The sequence below is a fragment of the Engraulis encrasicolus genome, chromosome 7 (assembly GCF_034702125.1).
Source record: "Engraulis encrasicolus isolate BLACKSEA-1 chromosome 7, IST_EnEncr_1.0, whole genome shotgun sequence".
Classification (NCBI taxonomy): domain Eukaryota; kingdom Metazoa; phylum Chordata; class Actinopteri; order Clupeiformes; family Engraulidae; genus Engraulis; species Engraulis encrasicolus.
This window is the reverse complement of record NC_085863.1, coordinates 38650456-38667441: the sequence shown is the minus strand read 5'-3', so window position 1 is coordinate 38667441 and position 16986 is coordinate 38650456. Positions and strand designations below refer to the sequence as shown.

Genomic DNA, 16986 nt, shown 5'->3' with positions numbered 1-16986 from the left:
AAAAGATCAAAGTACCCGAAGTGATACAGCTAAAAAAGTCAATTTCTGGACTTTCAAAATGGCGAATATGAAGAAGATCCACCTTTTCATATATGAAGAGTGCAATTTTCCTAGTCTAGTGAACTAGCGCCACCCGCTGGCGGCCAATTTTTTTTTGCCTGCGACTGGTCTAGCCTCGAATCAATGGCATGATGCTGCCAGAATGGCCTGAATCTGGCAAACCAATCACAATGCAGATATTTGTTTTGAATCAAAGTGGGCGGGGTTTTGAGGGAATGATGACGAAGCTCGCGATGCTGGGGAAAGCACAACAACAAGAATGATTGAACAGCTCTCGTTTGACTCTGCTTTGGAATCAGTTTTGGAAGAATTAGACTGGAGGTTTTCGTTGGCACGTGTTCAGGAAGATGTTCTACGCTCATTCATTTTTAAGAAGGACTTTTTCGCCGTTTTACAGACAGGCTATAAAACGTGGATACAAGTTCTTTGATGGTAGGAATTGTCAGTTGTGCTGATTGGGCAGAGCGTTGGCCTATAGGCACAGACATGGTTTGAAAGACAACGGGTTGTTCTCAACAATCTCCGGATGGATCATTCATCTGGGCCAGACTAAATTACTCACATTTAGTCTGGTTTATCAGGCTACAATTTTCCCAGTCATAATGAATACTGAGAATCTGATGGTGGTGGTTTGTGGAAAAGGTAACACTGTGAATTGGAAACAAGGATTCTGGAAATAAACGGGTAAAAAATATTACACAGTGCACCTTTAACATAGCCAGAGCTGTGGCCAAGGCGCGGGTTTGTTGTTGCGCTCATTGGATAGGCAGTCTAGGCCGACAGGACCCCAGCATCTGAACGGGACTGTGCAAAGAAGATGGATACTTTATGAATCTGCAGGGAAATTTTCTACATATGCATGCTTAGTGGGAGGCTTTTGGCCGGAACTGATAGCTTCTCCAGCCAGTGTCACCCATGCCAAAGATCTACGCTCCCAATTTTTTTCCCTTTGGATCAGTTCCTCAGCACTTCCACTGTACAGACCAGAAGGAACCGGACCAGGAACATATGACAGTGTGTTTTTTTAATAGCAGGTTAATTAAACACCTCTTTCTGTTTGTGATATGGAAGGATATTGCATTTTTTCTCCTGATTCACAATAGCAGTAGACCTGCATGCTTGTGAGGGTAGGGGACAGAGAGTGGGCATTGTATGAGTTCATGGCTTCAGGGGTTTAGTCCCCCCAGCTGTGCTGGTGGTGCCAGTTCAGTTTCTTCCATTTTCTATTAAAAAATAAATAATAATTTAAAAAAAGAATTAATTCTTAGCAGCTTTATTGATGACACTTGTCTTTCATAGTGATTTTAATAGAGGTTTTACTTATTGTTTATACCACACATACAACACATTTTTTTTTTAAAAATCTGAAATACTGATGTAAGTACCAGTGTAGTAGAATGTCATCAATATATTTGAGGTAGGGTATTGGATACCACCCAAGCCTTACACTGGAGGTGGTTGTTGTTGGTGGTGTGGTAGTAGTGGGAGTGAGTGAGGGAGTGTAGTGGGCGACAGGCAGTAGGCCGCTTGGGCGTGGGGCTCTGGTAATCCCCCCCTTCTCGCAGTAAGGAGCTTATTTTCACTGACTCACTCGCCTCGCACTGCCAGGCAGCAGCTGAGAACAGAGTAGTGGAGCAGTAGCATAGCGTCAGAGAGGACGGGAGAGGAGAGGAGCAGCGTAGTGTTGGAGGGGAGAGGATGAGGAGAGGAGGCTAGTAGGGCGGGGTTGCTTTCCTGCTACCACCACTCCCATTGTGGACTTACCAGGAGCTCACACAGCTGATCCCAGCGCATTGGCAACAAACACTCCTCCCCCCAGTACACACACACACACAGACTGACTGACACACACACACACACACATACAGAATTGTGTACCGAAACAGACGTTTACACACAAAGAAGACACACACACACACCATTTCCCTGCTCAGACCTCCTCCAAGCCTCGTCTGACTCTGAGCTCACCTCGCCAGAATCTCTGTCTCCGACTGCCTTGTATGGCTGATGCTTTTGTCTGCTGTCTGGCCTGGGCACCGCCGAGGTGCCACCGGTGTTTATGTAATCATAACAACAGTTGTTTCCTCAGTATACAGTATGCCACTGAAACACAACTCCATGCAAGGTAGTGGAGGCTAGGTTGTTTTTCCCGCCTTTGCTTTCTATACGGTATGTTCCCACGATGGGAAATCTTAATGCCCTTTATGGAATTATGGTTTTAGCCTTTCAGACATGGTGGGCAGAACATATAGGTATATGTAATGGAAATGCATAACATACAATTCAATTGTGCTGTATCGTTGGTCTGTTTAAATTGTATTCTCAACTGAAATCTGATTGTCGATCCTTATCTTTATTGGGTAGCCTGTATCTGAGAGCACCCAACATCACTGCAGACTATCATTGTTTTTAAAGGCCAATCATTTTGACATGAGTAAGCAGGTTGCCTGAAAACAATGCCGTAGTTTGATGGTTCCACTTTCTTTGTCTTGACAGGTGTATTTTTACAGACTTAGCCTGCAATGTAGTTTGTGTTGTAGTATACATTGGTGTAGTGATGGTGAAAGTAATGAAGTTTTTTGTGTAGCAGTGGTGTTTGTTTGTTGTACATATGTGTGTCCAATCTGTGCATGCATGCCTTTCAGGGCTTGTCATTGGCACATGTCCACCGGCCGGAAATGGGTAGAACTTTCAGTCTCACCTGCCACTTTGACGGGTACATATATTCTTGGGTATGACTTATCTCAGTAGCATATATTAGTGCTGCACGATACTCGATAACAGAATGCAATACCTCGATAGCGATATTTAGATATATAGCCAGGTGTTTTTCTTGTCACTAATTTGTCGGTCTGTGTGGGGGGCATGGCTTTGGTCATGGCGGGCTTCTAGCACATTTGTTGACATTCAGCAAGTGATTGGACTGCACAGAAATGTTTTACTTGTTCGCGATAATTAAGACATTTTCGCGATAAGCATATCGCAACTGAAGAATGTTGTCAAGTTTTGGGAACGCGTTGCTTGACAACAGTATCATAAGCATGGCATGACAGTCATAAATGACGCATGACGCAGTGTCATTAATGACAAACGTGACAGTGGTGTCATTAGGGACCATTTGGCTATTGTCATCACTAAGTCATCCTTATGACGATACTGTCAACTTGTGTAGTAAAGTGTTGTTACTGTCACGGACCAGACAGAAGAGGACCACAGTTGCGTCACGTTAGATGGTTTATTTACTTTTAGGGGAAAAGGGAAGTGGGAGAGTCCAGGAGCCTGTGTGTGTGTGCCCCCCAGTTGCAGAGAAGCGTCGCAGAAGCCGTGGTGGATGGTCCGGAAGTCCTGGGGGGGGGAACACACACACAACAGGGCAATTAACAGGGGGCAGAGGCACAGTTCAGGGCAATAGCAAAATCGTTGTCGTATGGCAGAAGGCAGGTCAAATTTACCGGGCTAGAGGAAGGAGCAGGTGTCGAGGACGGAAGGCAGGTCGGCTTTCAAGGACTGGAGATCAGACAGGGTTTCAGAGCGGGTCCGGGTTCGTCAACAGGAGTCAGAGTTGAATTGCCAGGGAACAGGAATCAGGAGTGTGTTCGAAGACGGTCTGACGGAGAGGAACTGAAAACCAGAGCTTTAAATACAGGGGTTAATTGCAGAGTGAATGTGGTGCAGCTGGCTGGCCAATGAGGAGGGAGAGTGAGAGCAGGTGTAGCAGTTGAGCAGATTAGAGTGAGCACAGGTGTTGCAATTAAGCAGAGCAGAGTGAGCAGGAGGGATAATTGAAAGCAGTAAGTGCTAGTTAACTGGAGTCGGGAGAGAGACCATGACAGAACCCCCCCCCTAAGGGACGGCCCCAGAAGTCCCAAGAGCAACACCACGTCGGGGGGGTGGAGGGGAGCCGGAGGAGGGCTAGAACTCCTCCGAGCAGTCCGAGTGAGCACCCTCATCGTCGGAGGGAGCCGCAGGGTCGTGATCAGGGGGCAGGACAGGTACAGGGCCAGGGTCAGACACAGGACAGGCAGTCGGGCGGGTAGGACGGTCAGGGGCCCCCCTAGGACGGCCCCTACGGATAGCGGGTTGATCGGGGTGCAGACGATGGAAGTCGGCGATGAGCGTCCGGTCCACAATCCGACTGGCCGGTACCCAGGTTCTCTCCTCAGGCCCATAGCCCTCCCAGTCGACCAGATACTGGATGCCCCTACCTCTCCGTCTGGACCGAAGCAGGCGCCGAACTGTGTATACCAGCCCACCGTCAACAAGGCGAGGAGGAGGAGGAGGAGGTGTCACTGGGACCAGCGGGCTTTCATGCACTGGCTTGACTTTCGAAACATGGAAAGTAGGGTGCACCTTCATGGATGTCGGCAACTGGAGCCGGACTGCGGTTGGGCTGATGACCCTCTGGATTGGGAACGGGCCGAGGAATCGAGGTGCCAGCTTACGGGAGTCCACCCGCAGAGGCAGATCCTTGGCTGACAGCCACACCTTCTGGCCAGCACGGTAGGAGGGTGCCGGTGACCTTCGGCGGTTAGCCCCAGTGGCATAGCTGGCAGCCGACTTGAGTAGCGTGGCACGAGCTTGCGACCAAGTACGGCGGCAACGGCGGGCACAGGCTAGGGCAGATGGGCAGGAAACATCACCTTCCTGGCTGGGAAACAGGGGGGGCTGGTAGCCATACACACACTGGAAAGGCGACATACCAGTGGCAGAGCAGGTGAGGGAGTTGTGGGCATACTCTATCCACATCAGTTGTTGCGCCCAAGCCTGGGGTTTGCGAGAAACCATGCACCTCAGCGCCTTCTCCAGCTCCTGGTTTGCCCGTTCGGATTGACCATTGGACTGGGGGTGGAACCCAGAGGTGAGACTCACTGTGGCCCCCAGAAGATGGCAGAACTCCTTCCAGAATGTAGAGGTGAATTGTGGGCCCCGGTCAGAGACAACATCCCTTGGCAGCCCGTGTAGACGGAAGACATGATCAAGAACAGCCTGGGCAGTCTCTCTGGCGGATGGCAGTTTTGGGAGGGGAATGAAGTGTGCCATCTTGCTGAACCGGTCAACCACTGTGAGAATGACAGTCATCCCACCTGATGGTGGGAGGCCAGTTACAAAGTCCAAGGAGATGTGGGACCAGGGTCGTGTGGGCACTGGTAAGGGCTGTAGTAAACCAGCAGGGGGCCGATTGGAGGACTTGTTCTGAGTGCAGATGGGGCAGGCACGGACGAATTCTCTAACATCCTTTCCCAAAGAAGGCCACCAGAAGCGCCGTTCAAGGAGACGGCAGGTGCGGTTTGAACCCGGGTGGCAGGCAAGGCGGGAGTTGTGTCCCCACTGTATGACCCGTGACCTCATATTCTTCGGGACAAAAAGACAACCATCTGGGCACGCACTGGGACTGGGGTGGTCGCGTAGGGCCTTTTGAATTTCTTCCTCAACATCCCAGGTCAGGGCAGCAACGATGCAGGGATTCGGCAGAATTGATGCAGGTTCCTGGGAAGGGGCATCATCTTTCTGAAACTGACGGGAGAGGGCGTCTGGCTTGGTGTTCCGAGAGCCTGGACGGTATGACAGGGTGAAGTTGAATCTGGTGAAAAACAGGGCCCAGCGGGACTGTCTGGGGTTAAGACGTTTGGCATTGCGGATGTATTCAAGGTTTTTGTGATCGGTCCAGACCAGGAACGGAACAGTAGACCCCTCTAGCCAGTGACGCCACTCTTCTAGGGCAAGCTTGACGGCCAACAGCTCACGGTTTCCAACATCATAATTGCGCTCTGCAGGTGAAAGCCGGCGGGAGAAAAATGCACAGGGGTGCAACTTGTTGTCCTCTGCCCGTTGAGAGAGTATGGCCCCAACTCCAACGTCTGAGGCATCCACCTCGACGACGAACTGCCGGTCTGCATCCGGCATCTGGAGGATGGGGGCAGTGGTGAACCGGGCCTTGAGGGTATGAAAGGCTGTGTTGGCCTCTGGGGTCCAGAAAAAGGGGTGTTTGATGCTGGTCAGAGCTGTGAGGGGAGCGGCGACGGAGCTGTAGTTCCGGATGAATTTCCTGTAGAAATTGGCAAAGCCAAGGAATTGCTGCAACTTCTTCCTATTCTCCGGAACAGGCCAGGAGGTAACTGCCGAAACCTTTGCAGGGTCCATCTGAATGTTGCCCTCAGCAACAATGTATCCCAGGAATGAGACAGTCTGAGCGTGGAACTCGCATTTCTCAGCTTTGACATAGAGGGAGTTCTCCAGGAGCCGTCGAAGAACCAGCTGGACATGACGGGTGTGCTCGGACAGAGTTCTGGAGAATATTAATATGTCATCGAGGTACACAAAGACGAATTTATTCAGCAGGTCCCGCAGCACATCATTCACCAGAGCCTGGAACACTGCTGGGGCGTTGGTGAGGCCAAATGGCATTACCAGGTACTCGTAATGGCCGGTGTGGGTGTTGAACGCGGTTTTCCACTCGTCACCTTCTTTTATTCGCACTAGGTGGTAAGCATTTCTGAGGTCCAGTTTGGTGAAAATTGTGGATCCCTGGAGCAGCTCAAAAGCAGAGGTGAGTAAAGGCAGAGGGTACCGGTTCTTCACTGTGACATCATTCAGGCCTCAGTAATCAATGCAGGGGCGAAGGGAGCCGTCTTTCTTTCCCACAAAGAAGAACCCGGCACCGGCAGGAGAAGAAGACGGGCGGATGATCCCAGCTGCCAGGGAGTCCCTGATGTAATCCTCCATAGCTTTTCTCTCCGGAGGAGATAGAGAGTAGAGGTGACCTTTGGGAGGAGCAGCCCCAGGAAGGAGATCAATGGCGCAGTCGTACGGACGGTGTGGGGGCAGAGATGTGGCTTTGGTTTTGTTGAACACCTCTCTGAGGCCATGGTAACATTCAGGAACATTGGAAATGTCAGGGGCCGTTCTGGGGGGTACTGAGCTGGGGGGCAGCGAGGCTGCTCGCAAACAGGTCAGGTGGCAGTCATTTCCCCACTCTTTTACAGTTCCAGAGGCCCAATCAAGGTGAGGATTGTGGAGACGGAGCCATGGGTAGCCCAGGATTAGGGGTTGGCCTGGGGAGCTGAGCAGGTGGAAGCAGATGGTCTCTTGGTGGTTCCCTGACACCATCATAGAGATGGGGGCTGTGATGCTGGTAACTGTGCCAAGTACGTGACCATCCAGGGCCCGGGCTGGAACAGGAGTGGACAAGCGGTGGATTCCCAAGCCCAGCTGATGAGCAAGTCTTGTGTCAATGATGTTTGCTTCTGCACCAGAGTCCACCAGGGCTGCCAGAGTGTGGGTGGTACCAGACAGATGAAGACAGACTTGGATAAGGGGTTTACGGCTGATGGAGGGCGTAATAGTCATTGAGCTCATCCGGATTCCTCCTACATCTGGTGAGCTCCGGCTTTTGCTGGACAGGTGGCGACTCTATGATTTTCACCACCGCAGTACAGGCACAAGTTGGAGGTGATGCGCCGCTGGCGTTCCGCAGGGGTTAGGGAGGCGCGGCCGATCTCCATCGGTTCAGACTGGTCTGGCTGGCTAGATGGTGTGGCAGGGGAGGACAGAAAAGCAGTTGGGACGCTCCTTGTGCTGGTGGATGGATTCTGGCGCCCCCTCTCACGACGGCGGGCCTGGATCCTGCGGTCGATGCGGACAGCCAGAGCAATGGCCTCATCAAGAGTGACGGGTTGATCATGGGATACCATCTCGTCCTTTATGTAGTCTGCCAGGCTGTGGAGGAAGGCATCCACCAACGCTTCCATGTTCCAGGAGCTCCGACTTGCCACAGTTCGAAAGTCGATGGAGTAATCCGCAACAGTCCTTCTGCCTTGGCGAATACTCATCAGGGTCCGGGATGCCTCGGCAGTTGTGGATTCCAAATCGAAAACCTTGAGCATCTCCTCAGCAAATTGGTTGAAGGTCGCACAGGCTGGGGTCTGTCGCTCGAACTCCGCCGTTCCCCAGAGTCGAGCTCGGCCTGTCAGATGAGTGATCACATAACCGACCCTCGCCCCTTCAGTGGCAAAGGTTCTGGGTTGCAGGGTAAACTGGACACGGCAGCTCGTCAGGAATGCCCGTACCTGGGTTGGGTCGCCGTTGAACCGTTCTGGATTGCCTATCTTGGGCTCTGGGGTTCCGGCAGCGACGGCGACAGCGGCCTGGGCAGATGACTCGGGAGCTGGGCTGGCGGGCAGGCTGGCTTGGGCTTGACCGGGGAGCAGGCTGGCTGGAGTTGGGCCGGAGAGCAGGCTGGCTGGAGTTGGGCCGGAGAGCAGGCTGGCTGGAGCTGGATCGGTGAGCAGGCTGGCTGTGGCTGGGCCGGTGGGAGCAGATGGAGGAGAAAGATTGGTGAGCAGTTGAATGATCATTGCAAGTTGTTGTTGCTGATGCTGAAGCTGTTGCTGTTGGTGCTGGAATTGCTGGTGCTGTTGGTGGCCGACTTGAAGTAGGGAGGATATGTCGCCGGTGTTGCGGTTTACCTCTCTCTCTGTGTTTTCCAGGCGTTGCATGGCGGTAGGTGCTTCTGGCTCGTCGGTGTCCATGTTGGGTTGGCCGTGCGCTGGGTCCATGCTGGTCAGACCGTTCTGTCACGGACCAGACAGAAGAGGACCACAGTTGCGTCACGTTAGATGGTTTATTTACGTTTAGGGGAAAAGGGAAGTGGGAGAGTCCAGGAGCCTGTGTGTGTGTGCCCCCCAGTTGCAGAGAAGCGTCAGCAGAAGCCGTGGTGGATGGTCCGGAAGTCCTGGGGGGGGGAACACACACACAACAGGGCAATTAACAGGGGGCAGAGGCACAGTTCAGGGCAATAGCAAAATCGTTGTCGTATGGCAGAAGGCAGGTCAAATTTACCGGGCTAGAGGAAGGAGCAGGTGTCGAGGACGGAAGGCAGGTCGGCTTTCAAGGACTGGAGATCAGACAGGGTTTCAGAGCGGGTCCGGGTTCGTCAACAGGAGTCAGAGTTGAATTGCCAGGGAACAGGAATCAGGAGTGTGTTCGAAGACGGTCTGACGGAGAGGAACTGAAAACCAGAGCTTTAAATACAGGGGTTAATTGCAGAGTGAATGTGGTGCAGCTGGCTGGCCAATGAGGAGGGAGAGTGAGAGCAGGTGTAGCAGTTGAGCAGATTAGAGTGAGCACAGGTGTTGCAATTAAGCAGAGCAGAGTGAGCAGGAGGGATAATTGAAAGCAGTAAGTGCTAGTTAACTGGAGTCGGGAGAGAGACCATGACAGTTACCAAAGTTTTGTGTGTGTGTGTGTGTGTGTGTGTGTGTGTGTGTGTGTGTGTGTGTGTGTGTGTGTGTGTGTGTGTGTGTGTGTGCGCGCGTTTGCGTGTGTGTAAGTAAGTAAATGGTCATTGAAGAGAGTGGTGAAGTTTCTCATGCTACATTGATGTTAATAGTTCTTGTACATCTGTGTGTGTGTCTGCAGAGATGGTGGAGTCGATGAAGAACGTGGCGCGCATGGGCACAGAGCTGACGGTAGAGGAGCGGAACCTGCTGTCAGTGGCCTACAAGAACGTCATCGGCGCCCGGAGAGCCTCCTGGAGGATCATCAGCAGCATCGAACAGAAGGAGGAGAGCAAGGGCAGCGAAGACAAACTCAAGATGATCCGGGAGTACAGACAAACGGTCAGCTGGGGTGGGGGTGGGGGTGGGGTTGCTTTTGCAGCCGTGTTGGTCCATAGCAAGGGCCGTAAAAGTTCTGACACACACAGGATTTGATAGCAGAGAGTTGTAGTGTAGCAGTAACGTAACTTTATTGATCCCGGGGGGGAAATTAAGGTGTCAAGTAGCATTCATAAATAAACATCATTCACATAGTAAACACATCATAAATAGTGAGGTGCAGCCTAGATTCAGAAACGACAATCAAGAGACACATATTGTAAATGTTACCTGTTCAAATGCCTTGGTTTTTTTGGTCTTTTAGTATACACGTGGTACTGGATTGTAGCTTCTAAATCCAGGTTGACCCTCCTATCAATTTACTGAATTTACAAGCTGATTCGGGCACGTAGTTGACATGATTAGTGACCTCAGGCCTTTTGCTACGTAGTACAATTGTACGGATTTGGTGTTATAGTAAGATGAAGTGTCTTTCAATGGAAACAGCACTGCTGGTGTCCATAGTGTGGCCACAGTTCATTTTGAGCACTGACAAAGTGTCTTTGATTTGCAGTGTGCTTTTTTATGTGTTACCTGTGGAAAATGTAGTGAAACTACTGCTGAAAAGCCGTTGTTAACTTTGCCACATAGTAATATAGACTTGCCGCTAGAGACTGAATTGAACAATGTTGTCATTCTCTAAATTTAGTCCTGAGCATGGCCTTGTCTTTTGTTTCTACTAGTCTTGCCAGTAACTAGGTGACTGTAGGTAGCAACAGGGCTGGTTACTTTTATGCGTCTTGATGCACCTGTGGTTTCATTCTCTATGTTCAGTGCTGCCTTGGTTACCATTTAATTTGGTGGCCACATGATTTGTGAACTACCGGGGTGAAGGTATTAAGATGTAATCATTATAGTAAGATAAATAGCTGTAATTGTATTCAGTACAAGACAGGCTGTAAGGCTATTTCACGAATGTAATGTACTGTTCGTAATTTGTCATAATGTTCTGTTCTTAATGTGTCATAGTACTGTATATACTGTATGTCATTTACTGTTCCTGTTTGAGTCATCCTGTACCTGTTCAAAAAAAGAAGAAAAAAAAGATTGGTGGGAAGGCGAAGATATTCTCAAAATGAAAAGGTCAAGGCATTTGCATGGGTTGGGGTTCCTATTGTGGGCTACAGCATTCATTAGTGTCTGAATAGTAAGACTGGAGATTGTATACTGTAATTTATGAATCTGACACAACATACATGTGCTAATGTACAAGATGGATTATTGTACTCTAGCTGTATGCATGCAAATAGTGTACCTGTATGTATGCAAATTATATCCTGGATTAGTGGTAAAGAGTATGAAGCAGACATTGAGGATTTGTTTTTAATCCATATGTGAACTTCTTTTAGAACAAAACTGTGGTTGCATGATTTCCTGATTCCCTCCGCTGCCCAAAGTAAACTCAATCTAAGTCGTCCCCCCACTTTGACATTGGGTTTGTATTTGTGGAGCACACAGAAACTCCAGATTACTAAATGCTATGGGATTATTGCTCCCTGCCAGTAAGACTTTTGTCGGGCCACTATCTATTGCAGCTATGTCGACCTTCTTGTACTCTCAGTCTATGTACACACCGCCAACTAATGATTCTGAATTTGCGAAGCACATTGTTCCCAGGCCGCTGTAACCCAGAAATCCTCTCAGCACACAATGCTAGTTGGCATGTAGGTCATACTGTGGCGCGGGGCCTTGCAGAGGAGAGGAGAGGATGATGGAGGAGAGAACAGGAGAGTGGAGAAGACTGGATGGGTGCGAAGAAGAGGGGAGATGAGGGAAGAAGAGAGGAGAGGGGATGAAAAAGATGGAAGAGAAGCTGTGGCCTGATAATCAGCTCTTCACCTGCTCTCCTCCCTCCTGGTGGCACACATCAGTTCGGGGAGAGGTGTGAATGGGATCGGCAGGCTCGCGGGAGCCACAATACACCTCCCATTGGCCTCCTTCAGCCTTTTGCAAGCCCTTCTCTGCTGCTAAAAACAGACTCTTGTACAGTGATATGGGAACTGTGGAGGACTGTGTGAGAAAAGTTCTAGGTTTCGAATTGTCGTTTGAAGTTCTCTTTCGGTCGAATCGTTCGACACAGACTGTGACTCTATGGGGTTTAGCGCCCTCGCGCGACCGCTCTTGAAGCCTTTTTAAACACGCCTATTGGCTGAGTTGAGCTGTCACTCATAGGCGCCCGCCTCCTATATAAACTGTGACAGCTCGCTCATCTTCACATTTTAGCTCTTCAAGACTCGCCTACAAGCCTTCGGAAGAGTACCACGCCGCAACTTTCTTGACTATACCCCGACTCAACAGCTAGCCCGCTGGCAAGAAGACTTTTTCTTGCCACATAGCGTCGAGGTATTGAGAGGAAAAGAGAAAGAAAGAAGGAAAGAAAAAGAATATTTTTTCGTGAGGTGAGTATTCGCCGCATTAGCTTGCGAACCTCCCTGCTAAGACACCTGCTAGCATTTGGCCGCCAAGGCTCGCCACCTGCATGCTTCACCTTTTCTTCATACCGTTTTTCGTTCGGACAGCCGCACAAGCTCGCTACCCCTACGATAACGATATTGGAGATATATATTTTTATTTTATTTCTTTTTGGACGGACTCGCCATGCACTCCGCATCGCGCCCAAAACGGCGCCCATGCCCGAACGCGTGCGGTCAGTTCATCGACTCCAAGGACCACCACCCGGCCTGTGTTAACTGCCTGGGTCTCCAGCATGCCCGCGAGGCCCTGGAGAACCCACGGGGATACACAGACTGTTCTCAGTTCTCGCTGAGAACACTACAGCAGCGCTTCGAATGCTTCGGGCTACCACTGGAGCCCCAACCACTCTCGGACCCCCTACTCTCCGAGCTGGTGATGAGCGAGGATGACGAGGCACAACTGCTTAACTGGTCTGGCGACGAGACAGCGGGTCACGGGAGCCTACTGCCCCCCGCCCCCGAGTCGGTTGCCGATGTGGAGGAGTGCTCCTTCACAGAAGGAGAGACTAATATGGAGTGCGGGGACGGCGAATCGCTTCTCCCCTTCACCCAAGTCACCCCCCCTGCCTCCGTCGCCACTTCGGTCTGCGAGGAGCCAACTGTCGAACATCAAACGTCAGCGGGAAAACTATTCCTGGAAACCTGCCAACGCGCCGCCCAGCGCCTCGGACTCGTGTGGCCACAACCGCCACCGGTCCGGGCTAGCAACAGGCTCGACGGTAATTTCCTGCCCCCGCTCGCACCGGCACCCAAGGCTTCAGTCCCACCGTTTAAGGACTGCCTGGATGACGTGACTAGAACTTGGAACAAACCTTACTCCAATCGAGTGGTTATCGGTGGTTTCGGTTCTTTTTCTGAAATGGAGGGAGCAACAGAGAGGGGGTTATCTGACTGCCCCAAAGTGGAACAGTCCGTAGCCTCTTACCTAGCCCCCAACTCCAACACGGGTTTGTCAGCCTCTGCACAACTGCCTCACAAGCAGCCAAAGTTTTCCTCCCAGCAATTGGAGAAAACATTTAAAGTCCTGGGACAGGCTGCGCGCGCTCAGAACACGGTCTCGCTGCTATTAGCATACGTGGCCGAGCTACAGGCAGAAGTGGGTGCCGCTATCAACGAGGACAAGCCGGTGAAGGAACTATGGACCGAGATTCGAACGGCAATGGACTTCGTTATGAGGACCACACGTTGTTCTAACCAGGCCATAGGCCGAGCAATGGGTCTGACGGTGGTAGCCCAGAGACATCTTTGGCTCAACCTGACGAACATTCAAGACAAGGACCGTCCCGCGTTCCTGGACGCACCAGTGGACCCGACCGGGTTATTCGGTTCCGCTGTGCAGGCAATGCAGTCGCGGTGCGAGTCAAAGAAAAAGGAGAACGAAGCCTTTGGCTACTGTCTTCCCCGCAAACTGGCCCACCCAGTACCCCCCCGAAACCCGGGCGTACAAAACCCACCTCCTACCCAGCCTACTACTACTGCCGGACCCTCCCGCCAGTGGCACACGGCTAGACGGACCATACCGGTGACCCGCCCTGCTCAGCCACCTCCACAGCCGACCGTGGTTCACAGTGCATGGGCACGCCGCCCTACCATCCAACTGGACGCGGGCGCCGGACGAGGACGTGGCCGCCCGATGCCCAAGAAAAAGAAGTCAGCCTAGCTAGGCTGCCCTACCAGCCTTCACGGTGTCGGGCCGGCCATTACGCGCCCTGCCCGTCACAAAACCAAGATACCCCCACGTTCAACTCTGGGGTGGTCCGTAAACACACAATGTCGCACAAGCATGTTCCCCTTGTTGACACAAATAAAGCTGTTAAGCCCCAGTGCCCTCACTCACACTCCCATACCCACGGTTCTACCTCTGGGTCTGATAAAAGTCTCTCACACACACCCACGCTCTGCTTTGGGGTCGTTCACGAACAAACACGGCTTCATAAGCCCTCAGCCCCGAGAAAAAATACTATTAAAAGCAAACGCGTGCGCCGAGCATCCCCCTCGCACACGCTCATACCCACTATGCCCCCCGACTCAGTGGCTAAACTCCCCACTACAGACCGCGGGCGCACGACCAAACACAGTCATACCCCTGTACAGTCCAGAGCCGCTCACACACCGTTTAGCGACTTGGCACATACACGTAACGTGTCCTTGGGTTCTGTCTACGATCGAGCATGGGTACAAAATACAATTTGCGCGAAAGCCTCCGAGCTTTCAGGGGCTAACTCCATCTGTGGTGAATACAAATTCGGTTCGAATACTAAGAGAGGAGATAGAAGCTCTACTCCAGCAGAACGCTGTAAAGATAATTCCCCCACACGTAGCACGGTCGGGGTTCTACAGCAGGTATTTCGTTGTACCGAAAAAGGACGGGGGTTCTCGCCCCATCTTAGATCTGAGAGCGCTGAACCGTCACATACGAACATATTCCTTCAAAATGTTGACGCACAAGCAACTCATTACGTCCATAAAACCCGGGGACTGGTTCACAAAACTGGACCTGAAACAGGCGTATTTTCACGTCAGCATACACAAACACCACAGACAGTTCCTGAGATTTTATTTCGAGGGCAGGGCACTAGAATTCCAAGTGTTGCCATTCGGGCTGGCTACTGCACCCCGTCTTTTTACAAAAATTATGGATGCTGCCATATCCCCACTGAGAGAAAGAGGAATGCGTATTTTCGGGTACATAGACGATTATCTTCTATGCGCCCCGTCAGCGCAGATAGCCACGGAACACACACATCTGTTCCGCAGCCATCTGGAATCCCTAGGTTTCCGAATAAACTATCAGAAAAGTGTGCTAACCCCAGCTCAAACTGTGCACTTCCTGGGCCTCACACTGGACTCCACCACCAGGGATTAAAGTTCTCCGGCATATGCCGGATTTCCGGCTTGCAGCGATTGGCCGTGGGTTTTTTTTTAATACTAGGAAATAAATTGACGGTAAATAAATAAAATAAAAAAAGACAACCGAAATCCCTCCTGCGTTTGTCAGCCAATGGTAGCAAGGAGCTCACTAAAACTAACATTGTTAACCAATCAGAAGCAGAAGGGGGCAGGTCTTAGGAAACCGTGCTACTTCAGTATCTTGCTCAAACCGGACGGACCACCACAGCCGGTCTACTCGCAGTCGCCGACTCACCGCTCTCATGCCGTGGTCACAGAGCAGTGTCAACAACTCGCTCTACATGGCAAGACACCTTGCACCGTTTACTGCTCTATGAGCAGAAATATGTGTAAAGATAACTAAACTGCATGCTATGAATTGGTGATGCCGTTGTCGTCAAAACATAAATGAAACTGGACTAAAACTACTAAAACTGTGTGTTTGGACATAGCCTACAGAATGTCGTTGTGTTGATGGAGCTTCTCTGCTCAGTGCTAATAATTAGCTGTCAACAACACACAAGGTTCTGTTTTTTCCACAGACGTTCGATCCCTCTGTGTCTTTTGATAATTTCTGAACCCAACTCAGAACTTAACACAGCTGTCACAGCATCTCCCGGAGTGTGGAGCGGGCGAGCGGACCCTTATCTGTGTCTCATCTCCCAATGTCAACCACTGCCTGTGAATTATGCTAACGGTAGTTCCATTTAAAATAATGGCTGGATACCGTGATTCATGAATCAATCACCAGATTACTTTCTGGGGTTGTTGGAAGAGGTTGTAGGAAGATGTGCTTCAGTCTACAACTACTTGTGAGAACACCTAAGAGAATAATTTGTTATTTGTTAGAATTTAACAAAAAAGCTTAGTTTCACTTCAGCATGTTGCAGATGCCAGAGTTTTGTTAGCGCGCTAACTACCGAACTTTTATGCTAATGTTTTAGCTAAGAGGAATCGGGTTACTTATAAACACCACCTACATATTAACTGGTATTATCTCGATGGAAAAAAAACAATGCAAAAGTATTGACATTGGCGCTGTGTTCAACTTAAAAGTGACTCAAATAGCGCCTAGCAAGATGGCAGTCTGCATGCAGACAGCAGCAAGTTACATCCCACTAGCTGCTTTGGTTGTTGGGTTCTGTCATTGGCACATTTTTACACACATCTCAAGGTGCCGTTTTCATGATGATTGTGAGAATCTTTCTTATACCGCACAGAACACAAGACTAATATCATTAGTAAGCTTAACTAAATAGCATCAAGAACAATAACCGTTTTTCATCAAATGGATTTGTGGTTCTTTTTGACAGGCGACCAACACATCAGATTGAGTCGCATGAAAGTAGCTTCACTGTGTGGTGTGTTGGATGTGATGGTGGTGGGGCCCCCAACCCCAGATGAGAGGGAGGTTATCAATGTGTTTGAATTGTAACGTGAAATTGAAATGCCAGGAGAGTGATACAGTACATTTGCATGTAAAATGCATGTGTAGACAATAAGCCTACCAAGGAGGTCTGCATTGATCTACACTATCTACAGCATCACAAAGCATGGTAGCATAACAATTTTAATAAGCTACACATTTGTGCTGTCTTCCAAACCAATTTCATTTCTGGACTGGAAATAGTGGTGCATTTGTGAGTAGGAGAATGAGAAGGGGGCTATCTATGTGTTTGGAGGGACAGGGTGAGAGAAAGGGAGAAGAGCTGTCACGCTATTGAATTTCATAATATACAAAATATAGTAAATAGCCTCACTTGTCTGCTGTGCATGGTTCTGTTACATGATTAATGTAGGCTGTCATTCTGGTCTGGAAATTAATGTTTTTTTAAGCTTACAACAAGCAGGCAATGCATGTGGATGGAAGGAGATATGGCAGCTAAAATTGTTTTAAACATTGCACCAGT

The 16986-nt window shown here is 50.2% G+C and overlaps 1 protein-coding gene across 2 annotated transcripts in view; it reads left to right on the top strand.

The window, feature by feature from the left end:
* The window catches only part of LOC134452843 (14-3-3 protein epsilon-like), a 42940-nt gene that overhangs the window by 10078 nt on the left and 15876 nt on the right, over positions 1-16986 (top strand). For both annotated transcript variants that reach the window (XM_063203478.1, XM_063203479.1), the window contains exon 2: positions 9478-9677. In XM_063203478.1, the coding sequence (XP_063059548.1) occupies positions 9478-9677 (200 nt within the window). The remainder of the gene's footprint in view (positions 1-9477; positions 9678-16986) is intronic.